General features: G+C 34.6%; 2 protein-coding genes across 2 annotated transcripts; one reads left to right on the top strand and one right to left on the bottom strand.

Annotated features, from left to right (window-relative positions):
* The first annotated feature begins 12107 nt into the window (after nucleotides 1-12107).
* LOC107948603 (alpha carbonic anhydrase 7) lies at nucleotides 12108-13817 on the top strand. The gene is made up of 6 exons (XM_016883215.2): nucleotides 12108-12515; nucleotides 12588-12802; nucleotides 12895-13119; nucleotides 13214-13378; nucleotides 13470-13523; nucleotides 13608-13817. The coding sequence occupies exons 1-6, from the start codon at nucleotides 12410-12412 to the stop codon at nucleotides 13677-13679; spliced, it is 837 nt and encodes a 278-aa protein (XP_016738704.1). The 5' UTR covers nucleotides 12108-12409; the 3' UTR covers nucleotides 13680-13817.
* Nucleotides 13818-13828: 11 nt separating this feature from the next.
* On the bottom strand, nucleotides 13829-16536 carry LOC107948601 (E3 ubiquitin-protein ligase RZFP34). The gene is made up of 13 exons (XM_016883214.2): nucleotides 16191-16536; nucleotides 15978-16106; nucleotides 15790-15877; nucleotides 15630-15689; nucleotides 15482-15514; nucleotides 15302-15379; nucleotides 15163-15206; nucleotides 15042-15082; nucleotides 14870-14952; nucleotides 14685-14776; nucleotides 14509-14578; nucleotides 14368-14409; nucleotides 13829-14262 (listed from the first exon to the last, which is right to left on the bottom strand). Exons 2-13 carry the CDS (start codon nucleotides 16046-16048, stop codon nucleotides 14113-14115), a joined length of 852 nt encoding a protein of 283 aa, XP_016738703.1. The 5' UTR covers nucleotides 16049-16106; nucleotides 16191-16536; the 3' UTR covers nucleotides 13829-14112.
* Nucleotides 16537-19078: the final 2542 nt, after the last annotated feature.

Here is a 19078-nt window from a genome sequence, read left to right as displayed (position 1 = left end):
AGGGTGACAAGATTTTGCCGGATTAGGGTGAAACCTAATAAGGGGATCCATAGATCGAGTTCATGCAACCCTAAGGTGTTAATTAGAGAAAACTCTCAATTATTCAATCTAGGGATTAGATGTTATTAGTCCTGAATAAGGATAATAACATAACTTACGGATCTCTACGGGACAAGTTAAATGAATACATCGTCCGATTCGGAGCTAGAATAATAAGTAAAGTCTAGGTGGATTTTTCCTTAGGTATTATCTTAATTCAATCATTTTCCAAAAAGTAATCCCCCAATTCTACTTTCTGTGAATTCTTAGTTTAGATAATTAGTTATTTAAAACAAAACCCCCTTATTTGTAGGCTAGATAATAAAAAGACAGCCATTACTAGTACTTTTAGTTCCTTTGGGTTCGACAATCCGGTCTTGCTAAAATTATACTACTATTCGATAGGTACACTTGCCTACATCGTGATAATAGTTAGTTTCAAGAATGATTCATTATAAATATTTAAAACCTGTCACACGAAATCACTCGATCAAGTGTTTAAGTTTCATTGAAGCCACATATGCGTTTCAACAAATAAGGGTGGCAATTGGCTTGGAAAATAGCCTTAAAGTTTCCCACACGCGTGTGGTCCGGTCTTGTGCCCCTGCACCCTAATTAATGCAAAGTAGAATGCTCAGTAGTAAACACAGGGGCAGAGACAAGGCCGTATGTCTCAGTCGTGTAAAGGACACAGCCTCAAGACATGGGCGTGTGCCTAGGCCGTGTGAAATCTGCACCTAATTTTGGAATTTAATTCGCCACATGGTCTAAGGACACGGGCGTGTGCATTAGCCGTGTGACCACATTTTGTGCATGACGTCATAAACAAAGAGTTACACAAGCTGAAGACACGGGTGTGTCCCAAGCCACACGGGCATGTATGAACACACGGCCTGCCCACACGAGCGTGTGACCCTTCAAAATGAGAAAATTTTTCTAAGTGTTGAAAAAGTTCTAAAGTTCTCGGTTTAGTCTCGAACAACTATCAATGTATGTTTTGGGCCTCGTAAGCCCATATAAGGGACGGGTTGTACATGTTTGGGGGAATTTGTTTTAAATGAAAATTTTATGGCCCAATTTTTGTTTGAGTGTGTATGTTTAAGTCCAGTAATGTCTCGAACCCTGTCCCAGCGTTGGATACGAGTAAAGGGTGTTACATTTGGTGGTATCAGAGCTATGATTCAGTCGATTCTTGGACTAATATAGCGTGTGTACGAGTCTAGCTATACATGCCATAAATACATTGTGATAATGTGACGACTCCTGACCTTTTTAAATTGTGTTTTTATATAGTAAGGGATTCCAATCGAGCTGAAGCCAACGAAGTAGAAAGTAACGCGCCTGCTCCCGCTAAAGGGACAGTGCCGCAAGAGGGTAGACCTCCTATAGTTAGTCAGGGAGGAGAAGAGGGGGCTCAGAAAGCCTTTCTCCATATGATGGATGCCTGGTATACAGAGTTCGTTCAGACAAACCCGAACATTCAAGCCCCTCCACCCCCACTGATTCCCCAGCCTATCCCTGTGGCACCTTGTTGTATGGATTTTATGAGACTGAATAGACCTCCAGTGAATAAAATTCAAAAGCAAAGAGCTGAAGAGTTCTGAGCTAACATTGATGATGATCCAAAATGAGTAGAGTTTTGGCTCGAAAACACCATCTGAGTTTTTGAGGAATTGTCATACACACCGGAAGAATGCATGAAATGTGTTGTATCACTATTTAGAGATTCGGCTTACCACTGGTAGAAGAAACTTGTCCAGGTTGTACCGAGGGAGAGGGTAACATGAAAGTTTTTCCAAGAGGAGTTTCAGAAAAAGTATATCAGTCAGAGACTTATGGATCAGAAAAAAAGATTTCCTTGAGTTGAAGCAAGGTAGAATGACCGTAACTGAATACGAGAGTGAGTTTGTGGGACTCAGCAAATACGCTCGGGAATGTGTGTCAATCAAAGCCATTATGTGCAAGAGGTTTGAGGACGGATTAAACAAATATATTCAGATATGCTTGAGCTGAAGGAGTTCATCATACTCGTTGAAAGAGCTTGTAAGGCAGAGGAATTGGCCAAAGAGAAGAGAAAGGTCGAGTTTGAGGCTAAGGATTGAAAGAAATGATCTATGGGCAAGTCATTTCGGTCCATATCAAAGAAGTTGAGGGACTTCTATCCTCGTTCTAATGCTTCTATTGAGTTTTCAAATAGAAATAGAGGTAAACAGTATTCGGGTACTAAGGCCCAGACCAGCTCGATTGCTAGTGTTGGTAATACTCGACTAAGTAGATCAGGTTGTCCTCAATGTGGTAGACGTCACCCCGGTGAGTGTCGAGGGAGTGATAGATCCTGTTTCAAGTGTGGTTCCCGAGATCACTTTATTAGAGAGTGCCCCGAGATGGCAGAAAATGAGAGATATCAAAGTGCTAGATTAGGTAACACTACTAGTTGGGGTAGACCGCAAAAAAATCTGGGTAATAGAGCGAGTAGTAAGAATGCCCCTAAAGAGTCTACTATGAGACCCGCGGGCAGAGCTCCTGCAAGGACGTACGCAATTCGTGCTCCCGAAGAGGCTTCATCCCCGGATGTGATTACAGGTGCATTTTTTATCTATGAAGCTGCTATTGTTGCTTTGATTGATCCGGGATCTATCCATTCCTATATTTGTATGAAATTGGTTTCTAGTATGAGTATGCTTGTTGAATCAACCGAATTCGTGATAAAAGTGTCAAACCCGTTAGGCAAATACATGTTAGTCGATAAAGTATGTAAGAATTGTCCTTTGATGATTAAAGGTCACAGTTTTTTGGCTAACCTTATGCTTTTGCTGTTTGATGAGTTTGACGTAATTCTTGGTATGGATTGGTTAACTGCCCATGATGTAGTAGTAAATTGTAAGAGAAAATTTATTGAATTGAAATGTGAAAATGGTTATGTTCTACGAGTTGAATCAAATGAATCGAATAGCTTGCCTGTAATGATTTCTTCTATGTTTGCTCAGAAGTGTATAAGGAAGGGTCACGAAGCTTATCTTGCTTTTGTGCTGAATACAAAGAGTCAGAGTTGAAGATTGAGCCAATACCGATAGTATATGAGTATCCGGACGTATTTCTAGAAGAATTGCCAGGATTGCCTCCAGTTAGGGAAGTTGAATTTGGTATTGATCTAGTTTCGGGTACAACACTCATTTCTATTGCTCCGTACAGGATGGCTCCTACTGAGTTAAAGGAGTTTAAAACTCAATTTTCAAGAATTGACAGATAAAGGTTTTGTGATACCTAGTTATTCACCGTGGGGTGCACTAGTCTTATTTGTGAAAAAGAAAGATGGTTCAATGAGGCTATGTATTGATTACCGATAACTCAATAAGGTGATGATAAAGAATAAGTACCCCTTTACCGAGGATAGATGATTTATTTGATCAACTGCAGGGAGCCACGATATTTTCCAAGATAGATTTGAGGCCTGGTTATTATCAGTTGAGAGTTAAGGACTCAGACGTGCCGAAAACTGCATTTCGGATGAGGCATTGTCACTATGAATTTTTGGTAATACCTTTTGGCCTAACAAATACTCCTACGGTTTTCATGAATTTAATAAATCAAATTTTTCGGCCTTATTTGGATAAATTTGTTGTGGTGTTTATTAATGATATCTTAATTTATTCTCGTGATGAGTCTGAACATGCCGAGAACTTAAAAACTGTTTTACAAACTTTGAGAGATAAGCAATTGTATGCTAAATTTAGCAAAAGTGAATTCTAGCATAGAGAAGTCAGATTTTTGGGGCATATTGTGTCCGGTGATAGGATCCGAGTTGATCTGAGTAAGATTTCGGCCATTGTTGATTGGAAATCGTCGAGAAACATATCCGAGGTTAGGAGCTTTTGGGGCTTAGCTGGCTATTGCCGAAGGTTCGTTAAAGGATTTTCTATGATTGCCTCTCTGATGACAAAATTGTTGCAAAAAGATATCAAGTTCGAATGGTCAGAAAAGTGCCAACAGAGTTTTGAGAAATTAAAAGCATTGTTGACTGAGGCTCCGGTATTAGTGCAACCCGAGCCAAGAAAAGAGTTTATGATTTATAGTGATGCATCCTTAAATGGATTGGGTTGTGTGCTTATACAAGAAGGCAAAGTGATAGCCTATGCTACGAGGCAATTGAAACCACACGAGAAAAATTATCCGACACATTATCTAGAGCTAGCCGCCGTTGCGTTTGCGTTAAAGATTTGGAAACATCACTTGTATGGTGAGAAGTGCCGGGTATTTACCGATCAAAAAAGTCTAAAGTACTTGATGACTCAAAAAGATTTCAATTTACAGCAACAAATGTGGCTAGAGTTGATAAAAGACTATGAGTTGGTGATTGACTATCACCCGGGTAAGGCGAACGTGGTCGCCTATGCCTTAGTAGGAAATCCTTATTTTCCTTGAGAGCTATGAATACTCAGTTGATTGTGTCTGATAATGGTTCGGTACTAGCGGAGTTGAGAGCTAGGTCGACGTTTTTCCAAGAGATCTGTGAAGTTCAGAAAGGTGATAGTGATTTGCAAATCAAGAAAACTCGATGTGAGTCGGGTGTTGAATCAGAATTTCAGATTGATTTCGATGGTTCTTTGATGTTGCAGGAAAGGATCTGTGTACCTAGAGATGATGAGCTTATTGGGAAAATTCGTCACGAGGCACATAGTAGTTGTATGTCAATTCATCTGGGTAGTACCAAGATGTATAATGACTTGAAGAGATTGTATTGGTGGCCGGGTATGAAAAGAGACATCTCAGAGTTTGTGTCAAAATGTTTAATTTGTAGTAAGTGAAAGCCAAGCACCACGTACCTTCGGGTTTACTTCAGCCTGTGATGGTTTCCGAGTGGAAATGGGACCGAATTACCATGGATTTTGAGACGGGATTATCGTTGTTACCAAGAAAGAAAGATGTTGTATGGGTTGTAGTTGATCGATTAACAAAATTGGCTCACTTTATTCCGGTACGTACCGACTACTCACTCAATAAGCTAGCCGAGTTGTATGTTTCTGAAATTGTGAGACTTTATGGAGTACCTTTGTCGATTATTTCGGATAGGGATCTGAGATTCACATCACAGTTTTGGAAAAAACTACAAGAAACATTAGGTGCAAAGTTGAATTTTAGTACCGCTTTCCATCCGCAAATCGATGATCAGCCAGAGAGAGTAATACAGATACTTGAAGACATGCTCCGGTGTTGTGTTCTTAAATTTCAAGGCAATTTGGAAAAGTACTTGTCTTTGGTGGAATTTTCCTATAATAACAGTTTTTAATCGAGCTTGAAAATGGCGCCTTATGAGGCATTGTATGGGCGTAAGTGCCGAACACCATTATATTGGACTGAGATTAGAGAGAATCAGATTCATAGGGTCGATTTGGTCAAAGAAATCGAAGGGAAAATAAAAGTGATTCAAGATTGCTTGAAAGCAGCTTTAGATAGAAAGAAATCCTACGCGAATTTGAATCGGAAAGAGATTAAGTTTCAAGTCGGCGATAAGGTATTCTTAAAAGTATCTCCGTGGAAAAAAGTTCTTAGATTTGGTCGGAAAGGCAAGTTGAGTCTGCGTTTTATTGGACTGTACAAGATTACCAAAAGGATAGGACCGGTAGCATATCGGTTGGCTTTACCATTTGAATTGGAAAAGATCCACGATGTGTTCCATGTGTTTATGTTGTGCCGTTATTGTTCTGATCCTTCACATGTGATTTCACCTACAGAGGTGGAGATAGGACCGAATATGACTTATGGTGGAGAACCAGTTAGAATTTTAGCTCGAGAGGTCAAACAATTAAGAAATAAAAGTATTGCCCTTGTAAAAGTGTTATGGCAATGACATGGGGTTGAAGAGGCCACATGGAAATACGATAAAACAATGAGAGCACAATACCCAAACCTCTTTACTGGTAAGATTTTCGAGGACAAAAATCCCTAAAGGAGGGAGAGTTGTAACATCCCGATTTTGGGCCTAGTCAGAACAATGGTTTCGGGACCACAAATTTGATGTCATAAAATTTATTTTAGAGTTATTTTGAGGCCTACAGCATGATAATATGATTGTGTAAAAATTTTGTTAGAAACTTTATCCTTTGAATGCTTAATTTGTGAAAAATGACTAAATCGAGTAAAGTGCTAAAGTTGTGTTCTATTAGCTAAATGTGTTAAATAGCTATAGAACTTAAAATTTGAGGTCTTTAATAAGTAAATAGGCCATTATATGTGTGAATGGATGTACATGAAGAAGAAAAGTAAAAAAATTCAAAGTTGGTAGGGTTGGTATTTTGATGACAAAAGTTAAATGAATAAAATAAAAACAAATGATCATCTTTCTTCTCCATCTTTTCCCACCAAAATTTTAAGGAAAAAAACCCTCATGGAAGCTTGAAATTTTCAGCACAATAAACCATTTACATGTAAGTCATTTTGGTGTTAGTTTTTGATGTTTTTGATGTTTTTTGAGATGCTTGAAGCATAATATAGCTATTTCTACCGTTATTTTGAGCTAGGGTTTATGTTCAAAAATTTACCCATGTGCGTCTTGCATGTATTTTGATGATTAATGGAGGAATATGGAAGTTTGGTGATAGATGAACATCTTTTTTCTAAGTGATTTTTTCATGAAAACACCTAAAATGGCTTGTTTGTAAAACATGTAAAAATAGGTGTTAAAAATGTAATTTGATGAAAAATATGGGGGAATATAAATCGACTAGGCCTGGGTAACAAAGAAATTGGCCGCATTTCATTTTACGAGCCTAGGGGCTAAATTATAATTATGTGAAAGTTTAGGGGAAAAACTATAATTTTTCCAAAATATGATTTATGGACTATTTTGAATAATGTGGTAATTAAACAAGTGAAATTTGCTATTATAGATCAAGAAAAACGGAGTTCAGGCCTAGGCCGAGGAAAGAGCAAGATATTGGACTAAATCGAATAAATTGACCATATTTTTTTGTACTGAGGTAAGTTTGTGTGTAATTGATACAACATTTTATCATACATTTAGCATTTAATGTTGCATGAATTGTATAATTGTCTTTGTAAATATTATTGATGTTGTCCGACAAAGAATTGAGATGATGAAAGCCGGTTGAACCTTGGGAATACTTAAGGTGTCAATATCAGGACATTTGGGTTGATGAGATCCCGTATAAAACCATATCTAGGATATGGCATTGGCATTGTTATGTGTTATCATGTAAGACCATATCTGGGATATGGCGTTGATATGAGATTTCGTGTAAGACCACGTCTGGGACATGGCATCAAAATGAGATTTTCGTATAAGACCATATCTAGGATATGACATCGATGTGAAATCCCATGTAAGACCAAATCTGGCACATGGCATTGGCGTCTTATTGTGTGTATGATAATCCCGAATATCCTTAGTATTCAAAGTGGTTCAACGGGTAGTCCAAGGATTTGTCAAAGAAATGACGAGGTATGATCATGTTGAAATGGTACAGGTATGTACGCCAAACTCGTAGTTATTGAGATTACAAAATAATAAGACTTTGGTAAGATGAGAATGAGGGAATTATGATTTTAAGTTTTATTGAACATTATCTGAATTGAATGAGGTAGGGTAGGACTACAATGATTACTGAGAATGAAATGAGTAAAGTTATGTTATGTATATGTATGAAAATGCATGTTTTTATTTCTCATTAATTACATGCAAGCTTACTAAGCTTTATGCTTACCCCTTCTCTTTTCCATTTTTTTATAGTATCGCCAAGTTAGCTCGGGGATGAAAGAACGTCGGAGGCACGTTCATACTATCGATTGAATTATTTGGGTATAGTTAGCCTCAACATTTTGAGTAATGCATTTATAGGGACTTGGTCTTTTTGTTATATGTCATATTGTGTGTGGGCTTATAATAATAGTTGATTCATTTTGTGTATGGCCATGAGATATGACTCCCAATGATTATTGGGTTGTAAACTTATTCATCTATGTATGTATGTGTCAATTCCATTATGATATGGCAAATAGTCATTGATGATTGAATGTTAATGAATGTCATATGTGTGTATAAGATGGTATGGAAATGCATGCCTACAAGTCTAAGAAATATTGCTTGTTTGTATATGTGTGTTGGAAGATTTGATTTGTCATAATAAGGAGTCTTAAACAAGTATAATGTGACGAGAAGTTGTCATGCATAAGTTATGTTTATGAGTGTTTAAGTATCATTGAAGCCATATATGTGTTTGAACAAATAAGGGTGGCAATTGACTTGGAAAATAGCCTTAAAGTTGCCCACACGGGCGTGTGTCTATACCGTGACACACGGTTTGTCCCATGGGCGTGTGGTCCAGCCGTGTGCCCCTGTACCCTAATTAATGCAAAGTAGAATGCTCAGTAGTAAACACACGGGTAGAGACACAGCTATATGTCTCAGCCGTGTGAAGGACACGGCCTCAGGACATGGATGTGTGCCTAAGCCGTGTGAAGTCTGCACCTGATTTTGGAATTTAATTCGCCATAGGGTCAAGGACAGGGGCGTGTGCCTTAGCCTTGTGACCACATTTTGTGCATGACATCATAAACAGAGAGTTACACTAGCTGAGGACACGGGCGTGTCCCAGGCCATATGGGCATGTGTGAACACACGACCTGCCCACACGGACATGTGACCCTCCAAAATGAGAAAATTTTCTAAGTGTTGAAAAAGTTCTAAAGTTCTAGGTTTAGTCTCGAACCACTCTCAATGTATGTTTTGGGCCTCATAGGCCCATATAAGGGACGGGTTACACATGTATGGAGGAATTTATTTTAAATGAAAATTTTATGGCTCGGTTTTTGTTTGAATGTGTATGTTTAAGTCCGGTAACGCCTCGAAACCTGTCCTAGCATTGGATACAGGTAAGGGGTGTTACACAACCTATCAAAGGTTGGTGAATAGAATTTTCAAGGAGCAGATAGGATGTGGTTTTGAAGTCTATATTGATGATATGTTCGTGAAAAGTGTGACTATGTAAGAGCATGTGTACAACTTGTCAGAGGTGTTCGCTATTTTGAGGGCCCGCAACATGGAGTTGAACCTGGATAAGTGTGCTATCGGTGTGCGATCTGACAGGTTTTTAAGTATCATAAACTTAGAGAGGGGGATAGTAGTGAACACAGAGAAAATCAGTACTATCTTAGAAATTCCTCTTCGGTGAACTATTAAGGATATTTAGCGTCTCATGGGAAGAATAGTGGCATTTAACAGGTTCATCTCCAAGATAGCAGACAAATGCTTCCCTTTCTTTAAAGCCTTGAGGACTTCCTTTTTGTAGACTGAGAAATGTTAGACAGCCTTTGAAAAGCTTAAATCATACCTCACATCTCTACCACTTTTGAAGTCACCACGAGTGGAAGAAACCCTCTATTTATATATAGTTACTTCAGAGGAAACAGTTGTAGCGGTTCTAGTCAGAGCAAAAGACATTCACCAATTCCCAGTATACTACGTTAGTAAGGTACTCTAGAATGATGAATCGAGGTATTCAAAAATTAAAAAATTTATCTTTACCCTGATTGTTGCAGCTCACAAGTTGTATCCCTATTTCTAGGCTCATCTAGTTGTCGTCATGACCAATCAGCCTATAAAGGAAGTATTATCTAAAGCTAATACTTTAGGAAGGGTGACAAAGTGGAGTATCGAGTTGGCTGAGTTCGACAATAATAAAAGAGCAGATATTAGCTAACTTTATTGTCAAGTGCGCCTTTGAGAAGCCTGTTGATCTAGTAGGTAATATAGTTTATAACTTGAAATACTTGGTAATGAACGTTTTATGAAGTTAAACGTGTATGTTATTTGCAATCTCCTATGAACATTGGCAAACACCAATAATTTAACTCATTATTTTTATAATAATATGTGATGAGCCTACACTTTATTTTTTCATCTATTGTACGCAACCTAGTAGTTAGTCCACCTCAGGAGAGTGTAGATACAGCCGAAAATTCAAAAATGTGGTTAGCTTATGTTTATGGCGCCCTAAACAAGGTAGGGTTAGGAGTAGGGGTACTTCTGGTTGATTCTAGTGGGAATGAATGATAATACAGATTATCTTTTGGATTTCAAACATCCAGCAACATAGCAAAATATGAAGCTTTAATATCAAGGTTGCAACTAGCATGTCAGTTAGGAGTGAAGGATCTGATCATCCATACAGATTCACAGTTAGTGGTGAAGCAAATGAATGATGAGTACGAGGTAAAGGAGGCAATGTTAAAGAGAAATCATTCGGTCGCAGCTCAACTGTGTTGGGAAATGTGCCTATATTATAGTAAACATGTAACTTTTTTTCTATTTATTTGAATGATAAATAAATAAATAAATAAAGTAAATTTCACATTTCACTATTATGTCTTTTGTATTTATGTCTTTTATATTTTGCATGCATAGCGAAATTGTGACAATCAAATATTAGCACATTGATTGTCTAAATTTCAAACTGAAGATAAATGGCATTGTAAAGAACGTTTACATTGCGAGAAAGACAACTTACTTCAGTAGATAATCTAAATGAGTCCGTAATCCCGTAAAAGAATCAAAGTGAACATTTGATTCAAATATTGAGAAGGATTATTATGTCGTCTACAATTCCAATTAGGGAGATGGCTAGTCTTGACTATCGAAGTAGTTGACTCCATGAGTAGAGACATAGATGTATTCATTGATAGAATGATACATTGAACTGGACCCAAGATGAATTAATTTTGAATCCGTTTGTGATTTAGTCATTAATCATGCGTATGCAACTCGTGTTTTGATATAATTGGAGGCTTATGCTCTAAATATTATCGAGCTCATAGCCGGTATGTTGGGTACATGGCTTGTGTATGGCATGACTTTACTAGCCACAGTGGAATTCATAGCTCAATTAAAGAGTTAATGATATCCTCTCACTAGCATTGTGTAGATTGATAAATATGAAACGTGGCCACAGGTTACTTGTTCTTGAAAGAGCAATTTATCATAGTTATTCGTTGACGTGATCATATTAATCATTAAGAAGACACAATGGTGACAATGAGATAAAATATGATTACATTAATGAATTTAACTCAAAGAAATCAAGGATATCATATGAGAGTAACACACACATAACGAAGTTATTGGACGAAGTAGTTGGATGAATCGCTTTCATAAAGAATATACAATAAGGAATTTTCAATTTTGATACTTATTGTGGACTAACTCTATAATTAGATAACTCAGTAATTTTCATGCTAAAATTATTTTGCTTCATTACCATAATTTCCAAGTTTTATGTAAAAGTAAATATTGCTAGCTAGCTGTATGAAAATTTTAAATAATTTTCTATTTTATGTTGACCCACTTCTAGAATTGTGTATGTATAATTAATTTGATAATGAAATAATTAACTTTCTATCAAAGTTATATGTTTAAATATAAAGGAAAAAAAACCCCAATAATTCATCATCAACATATGTTGAATGCGATTATATTAAAATTGGATTTTAAATATTGTTCATAATTCTTTGGAACTTTATGAAAAATTATATATTAAAATGCATTTTAACATTTAAAAATAAAACTGAGACAAATTCGTCGTTATATTCAACTCAATGTTAAATTTATTTAATTCACTGTATTTCACCCAAAACATTTTATTTACTTCTATAGCCATACCCACCTCAACACAAAATGGAATAATAATTTGATGCTGAAAACACAAACAAATCTTTTTTAACTTCCAGATTTTGCCTCAAAAGATTTTATTTACTTGAATACCCATACCCACCTCAAATTGTTGGAATAATATATATTTTCAGCTCTCAGTTTTTAAATAAATCATACATACATTTATTATTATCACTAAATAATGGACACTATAGTAGAATCTTCAGATGATTATGTGACATGTTTGGTTAAATGACACATGATATAATTTACACTCATCAATAAAAAGAAAAAAAATATTAATTAATTGCATAATTCAAGGCATAGTTATAAAAGAAAAAAACCGCAATTATATGCATTCATCCATATGTAAAATATAAAAGGAAAAATAATTTTGATTTTGATTTGATTTTTTTCACAATTATATACCACAAACAATGACAAGATTATTTAATGCACATTTACATTCCTTCCTAAATACACCATTACACATATAGCCATTTTTATTATTTTCTATTTTTATGATACAAGTACTAGTCTATCACCTTCTTAAAAAAACTTGCATTAAAATAGTTATATATCACGTACATAGAAAAAGATGAACACCAATGCTCCACTCTTTAATCTGAAAATCTTTCTTTGATTCCACTCTTTTTAATCATATCATTTTCTATTCCTCAAAATCATTGTTAAATTGGCTTCAAAAAGATGGACACCAAGCAACAAACAAAACCCAATTTTGTTTCAGCTTGTCTCATCTTTACATTTCTGTTTCTCTCCTACTCTGCTTCAGTTTCGGCTGACGGAGAAGAAAGTAATGTCCATATCTTTTCTTTTTCCTTTTAACAAGATTGATAAAGAATGTGAAATTTATCATATGATGCAGATGAGAGGGAGTTTGATTACTTGGAGAACAGTGAGAAAGGTCCCAGCCATTGGGGAGATCTGAAGATGGAATGGAGTGCTTGCAAAAATGGAGTTTTGCAGTCCCCAATAGACTTGTCCAGTCAGGGAGTGAAGATTGTCAACAAAGCTGAAGAGCTGAAGAAGACATACAAGCCCTGCGATGCCATTCTCAGGAATAGAGGCCATGATATTTCGGTAACCAATGATCACACATTGATGTGTTTATCGCAGTTATGAATTGAATAGATGCTATCCTGATCAATTCGTTTTGTTTGAATATATGGCAGCTTAAATGGCATAACTGTTTTGCGGGTTTAATCAATATCAATGGTTCCGAATACTCTCTCCAACAAGTTCACTGGCACTCACCTTCTGAGCACACCATTAATGGCGCAAGGTATGCCTTGGAACTACACATGGTACACCACAGCACTGACCCCAACTTCAACCACAGTGTAGCTGTCATTGGACTCCTTTACAAATTGGGTGCACCTGATGCTTTCCTCTCCAAGGTAACCCCATTCATACCCAAAATGAATCCAGTTCTGCCATAAGCAATGTCGTCTTGACATATAATATGATTTTGCTTTTTGATAAAATTTTCAGCTGATTACCAATGTTACATCCATGGCTGATGAGATGCAAGAAAGGGAAGTAGGGGTGATAGATCCAAACATGATTGGGATCGATGGCAAGCAGTATTACAGATACATAGGCTCGTTGACAGTCCCTCCATGCACTGAAGGTGTCATTTGGACAATGAACAAGATGGTAAATATATATATATCACTAAAAATCTAATCATTTCTAACCTTCTTTTTCTTTCGAAAATGAAGCAAGCATATTTGAACTTTGCATGCAGATAAGAACTGTTTCAATAGACCAAGTTCTGGCACTCCGACTAGCTGTCCATGATGTAAGTAAATACCGTGAACATCCTTGAATGAGCAAATTCATAAAGCAAATCTCTAACCTTTGTTTCATCCAATGATTTGTTCAGTATGCAGAATCAAATGCAAGGCCTGTGCAGCCACTCAATCACAGACAGATCGAACTTCACAACCCCAACTGATGAATTCCCAGATTATGATATCCCTGTATTTATACATTCTTACCGTATTAATAAAACCATTCTCAGATTCATATTACTACTTTCCTATATATTCCTGCATTTTTTATCCGTACTCAAAAGATCCGAAACTTGAATCACAACATCGATAATTTTAGGAAATGTGGAATATATTTAGCACCAGCGATGATCCAAATACATAGCATCTGCATTCTTACAAGTTTCACGTGTTCTACTAATACAATCCCCGGCTCCAGAGCGAGCTGGCATGTTGCAGCGGATTAGCTTACAGAGATGAGTAACAAAGAATAAAGAAACCTATTATTCCAGCTACCCTCTGCTGCCCCAAAGTGAAATTTACCCATTCCATAAGAGTTAACGATTGAACTAAAACAGGAAACTGAGAAGTGCGAAATAAACATCGAGGAAGCCATCATCAAACTGTTTTCATAATCTCTGATGAGCCCGTAGCAATGCGTCCACGTGTCAGCTTGGTATTGTATGAGCTGCATATCGGGCACTTGTGTGCCACAAAATGGAAATTAACCTCGGAATTTTCCCCACAGTCATTGCAGAGAATCCAAACCTGGTCAATAAAAATATTGATGAACTAATAAATAGCTCATAAAAAACTAAGCAATGATAGCTCCTAAAATAATCTTCAAACTGCCAAATTGACCATCTTACTAACCCTCCTATTCTGGTAAATTTGAGGCATCCCTGTTGAAGCAACCTGAAATTTGTTTTTAAGAACATTTTGTCAAATGAACTAAATGAGAAATGGTACATGCACAGCTAAATACAAAAATAAGTTGACTTATTCCACACATACTTCTCGGTCAAGTCGTTCCCACACTCGGGTCATATCACAAAACGATTTTGAGCAAACAGGACATGAATACCTGCAATAACATTATTAACACCATAACCAGCTTCCCGGAATGACACGTGAAATGAATAAGGAAATGCTTTTGTCAAATGCACTGTTTGTTCTCAAAAAGGACTTACTGGGAATGTCGTTCCATCTCTCGTACACATTCCAAATGTATTGTGTGTCCACATGGTAAGACAGTTATCTCTTTTGTCGTATCAAAGAGAAACTAAAACAACAAGCGACAAACGACAAATTAGCGGCTGAAGATAAAGCATATGATTCTTGCATGTTTCGAAAAAATCCTACATTTTAAACTTACCTCAAAACAAACGGCGCAATTATGGTGCATGGCTTTTTCAACACACTTGTGGGAGTTCTTCATTATCATAGAATAGCAACATCCTTCGACAGATATAACAAATATTAATGATTGAAGATGGAGAAAACAATAACGATCTTTCAAGTGCAAAAACATAAGTCGGTAATCTCACCGCATTTATCACAATGGAAAAAGTTCTCTGCTCCACCAATTCTACAAATACCAAACAAAGTTAATACTTGGATATCATATGCATGTAGACTCAAAAAGAGTAGAGCCAGCACAAATCAAACCTGCAGATGCAGCATTCATCACAATGGTACTGTTTTTTCGAGACCTTGCAATTCAAGAAAAGAAAATGTTTTCCATTATAAGGAAGCCAATTTATTGAATTGCATGATTTTGAATAGCAAAATGAAGCAAACCACTAACATCATCATCGAAAAAGTTGCATTTTGAACAGAAATACTTTCCCATGCAGACCGCACAGTTAATGCAATACTGTTGAACCTATTTATATCAAGAAAAATCCGACCAAGTTAGTATTTTTACTGCTGTTTTCCTTCTGCTCATTCTCTCTATCACCATTAAAATACTTTTTCAAATACTTACATCTTGTTCTCTGTCACACAAGGAACAAATAACCTGAAAAAAAAATTTATTTATTGAATATAATGACATCAGCTATGACTCACTTAAGAAAATGAGGGGAAAAAAAGGGTCCAAAATTACAACAAGAAAAACATTAAAAAAATTTTACCCTTTTTATATCATGGCGAGGAACCTCATGACGATCAAAAGGATCAATTTCAATTGAGTTCTATAAATGATATGCCAAAATTTCCAGAATTAGACTGTTGTTATGAATGAATTACCAAAAAAAAAAAAACTTGAAGATAATTAAGGAACAAAGGAAGTACCTTGGCATCGTTATGGCAGTGTCTGCAATCAAATATCTCATCACAACAAGGTGCCCTGATCTTGCATCTTCTTCTATAGTGTGAACACCTTCAAAAACACAAACAACAAAATTTAATGCAGGAAAAGAAATTAAAAATTGGTGTAAAGAAGAAATTTGAGAGAGAGAGAGAGAGAAAAAAAAAAGTACCCAAATTCTCCGTATCCCTTCTCCGTCATAGATGAAGTGTCTAACACCTTGGGTTCAAGATCAACCTCCATTAATCCCCAAATTTGTTCTAACTTTTTCTTTTTTCCAAATTTATACACCAAAGTTTACCTGAAACAAACCCAGAAAATCAAATATGAATTGAATTTAGAATCCAAAACTAAATTGAAGAAGTGAGACAACAAAAAGGCAGACCCGAAGCGAAACGGGTAAACGAGAAGTGGCTTCAGAGAGCTGAAGTATAAAGCAAACATGAAAAGGTGAGCAAAACAAGCAAGTATCAAGCGGGGGTAAATATAAACCAAAAAGGTAAAGGAAAAAAGAAAATTATAGTATAGTCCCTTGAATTTGATAAAAAATCTAAAATGGCCTCATAGTTAGATTCTTTTTTCCATAATCGAGGCGACACGTTAACGTATGGATCAGCCGACTAAATAATTGCAGTTAGGAAAAGGGTTAAAGTAAGGAGAAGAAACGCAGAAGAAGTGAAGAAACGACAGCCGTGTAACTTTCAACAAACAATATAAAAATCAAAAATGAAAAGCCATAGTCTTGAGATATTTTCTCCTTTTTCTTCAGAATAAGCAAGTCTAAGATGTGTCCGGTCCCACAATAAGAAAAGGGTAAGGATAAAAACTGCCTTTCTTTCTCTCATTCTTCAAGTTACAACTTAGGCTATGTTAAGTTATTTAAAGAAAAACTGTTTGTATTGATTCATAAAAATAACCTATAATGTATGTAAAGGCATGAATTTCTTTTGAAAGGAAACCAATATATTTTATTGTTCATGGTATCAATAAGGGAGGAGAGTGTGGTAGTGTAAAAGAGATCGATTCACTTAAATAGGTGGAGGAAGATTGATGTTAAGCTTGAGAATGTTGAGTGCAGACAATAAGCCTTCAAGGTTGCGTTCCGGTTACTAGCGGGTGGTCCTACGAGAGGTGACTCAATCAAGAGATTGAGCGGCTCATGACAATCCAAAGGACGACAGGTAGAGAACCTTCTATGGCGGTCTTTCTGGTGTTCTCTCAGAGTGGCACATCTACAATTTAAGTAGGGTTATAACAATAACTACATTAGAATGAATGAGCGGAAGTCAAATAACAATTAATTACATTAGAAATTAAATAAGTTGGCAAACAATAATAATTGTGAATCGAAAATGGTGAAGAGAATAATAGATTGAGGAAGAAGATCAAAACTAAGAGCATTAAAATGTTTTTTTTAATATTATTAGTATTTATTTTTATTGTTTGAGGAAGTTAAATGTTAAATTTATCTTAATATTATTTTATTTTAATTGTTTTTAGGAATTTGATTTTTTATTTAATTTATTACATATTTTAATTTCTAAGTTTAAACTTTTTTAACTTAATTATGGTTTTTTTATTGATTATTGTCTAAATTTGATTAAATGAAGATGTTTTTACAGTTAATTTAAAATTAATAGTTTTAATTAGCATTCCATTCTTAGGCTCTATTTGTTAAACTAAAAGTTTAAGTGTTTAAAAATTAAGTTGCTAAAATTTTTAAGTGCTGAATTTATATTTGAAAATTGTTTGGTAAATTAGTAAATATAAGTACTAAATTTGAGAAAATTAAATACATATTTTAAAAGATTATTTATTTTTAATTTTATTTTATATTATATTTGATAGTTTTGGATAAAAAAAGCACATATAGTAGTTTGAATATCTCATTGTTTTTAAAAGGATAATTTATTTTATTTTTTAATAAAATAAAATCAACTTAATATCTTCCACATTGAGTGATAAGTGGCTACTTACTTATTTATCTTATTCAATCCTTTTTTATTCAAAATTTTGTATTAAGTAAAAAAATAAAATCATTACCAAACACATTTAAAATATTATTGTGCATTACATTAAATAATTAAAAAATATTATTTTATTTTTGATAGAAATTAAAATTTTTATTTTAATATAATATAGTAATTAATTTTTATCAAAATTTAGTGATGAAATAATCATATAAATTTGATATCTGTTTAAAATTTTTATCATTCATCAAATATATTTGACATAAAAGATAAAAGTGAATATAATTAGATAAGTTTTAAAATAATAAAAATTTAATCCGCAAAATTCCACCATTTATTTATTTGATTTCAATTTCTTAATAAATATGATAAAATAACTATATTATTATTATTTTATTAATAATATTTGAAAAAGTCTTAGATGAGGGATGGATTGGTAATTAAAAAAGATCTTTTCTTAATGTTGAAAGGATACTTGGATTTTTAAGTATATTGTTTAATAAAAGGAGAATACTGGAGTAAACAAACGAATAACCGTGCTTTCAAAAATGAAAAGATTTTCTTCCTAATTTGCTTCTCTTGGTTGTTTTTTTATGTGTTCTGAAGTCCCAAATTGTAGTCATTGGAAGCATTAAAAAACATGAGCTATTACAGCCCTGCATAATGAGGAATTGGTACCTAGAAAAAAATATCGATATTTTTTTTATAAAAATAGTTACTAGAAACATGGAAGTATCGATACCGTGAAAACAAATATCTATACTTTTAGGTGAGGTATCGATATCTCAAGAATAGGTATCAACACTTTACCCTTTTATAAATAATTATGGTTACTAATCTCCTAAGGTATCAATATTTAGTCACTAAATTATTTAAAAACCCAATGAAACCATTTTATGTTGAGTCAAAAACATTTGAAATAAAGTATTTTTTAGTACTTTAAATCCTGAGTATATTTAATGAGATTGTCAATAATATTTCTACAAAATGACTTCACAATAAATATGTAAAATTTATTAATATTAATGAAAATAACAAATAAAAAATTACCTTAAAATAATTCTATGATATTAGAAAAATGTCAAAAAAATTATTTCTTCATGGAAAAAAGTTCATATTGAATAGATATTTTATGAACCATCATCATCATAATTTTTCATTTTCACTCTTTTTTTCAGTAAATATAATAAAATATTAAAAATAATTGTAGTTATTTTATTAATAATATTAATTAAAATAACATATTAAAAATTATTTTAGATATAATTCTTCCAAAACAAAAATATTAGTAAGCCACTTATAA

This window comes from Gossypium hirsutum, chromosome A04, assembly GCF_007990345.1.
Source record: "Gossypium hirsutum isolate 1008001.06 chromosome A04, Gossypium_hirsutum_v2.1, whole genome shotgun sequence".
NCBI classification, from domain to species: Eukaryota; Viridiplantae; Streptophyta; class Magnoliopsida; order Malvales; family Malvaceae; genus Gossypium; species Gossypium hirsutum.
This window is presented reverse-complemented; position numbering and strand designations above follow the sequence as displayed.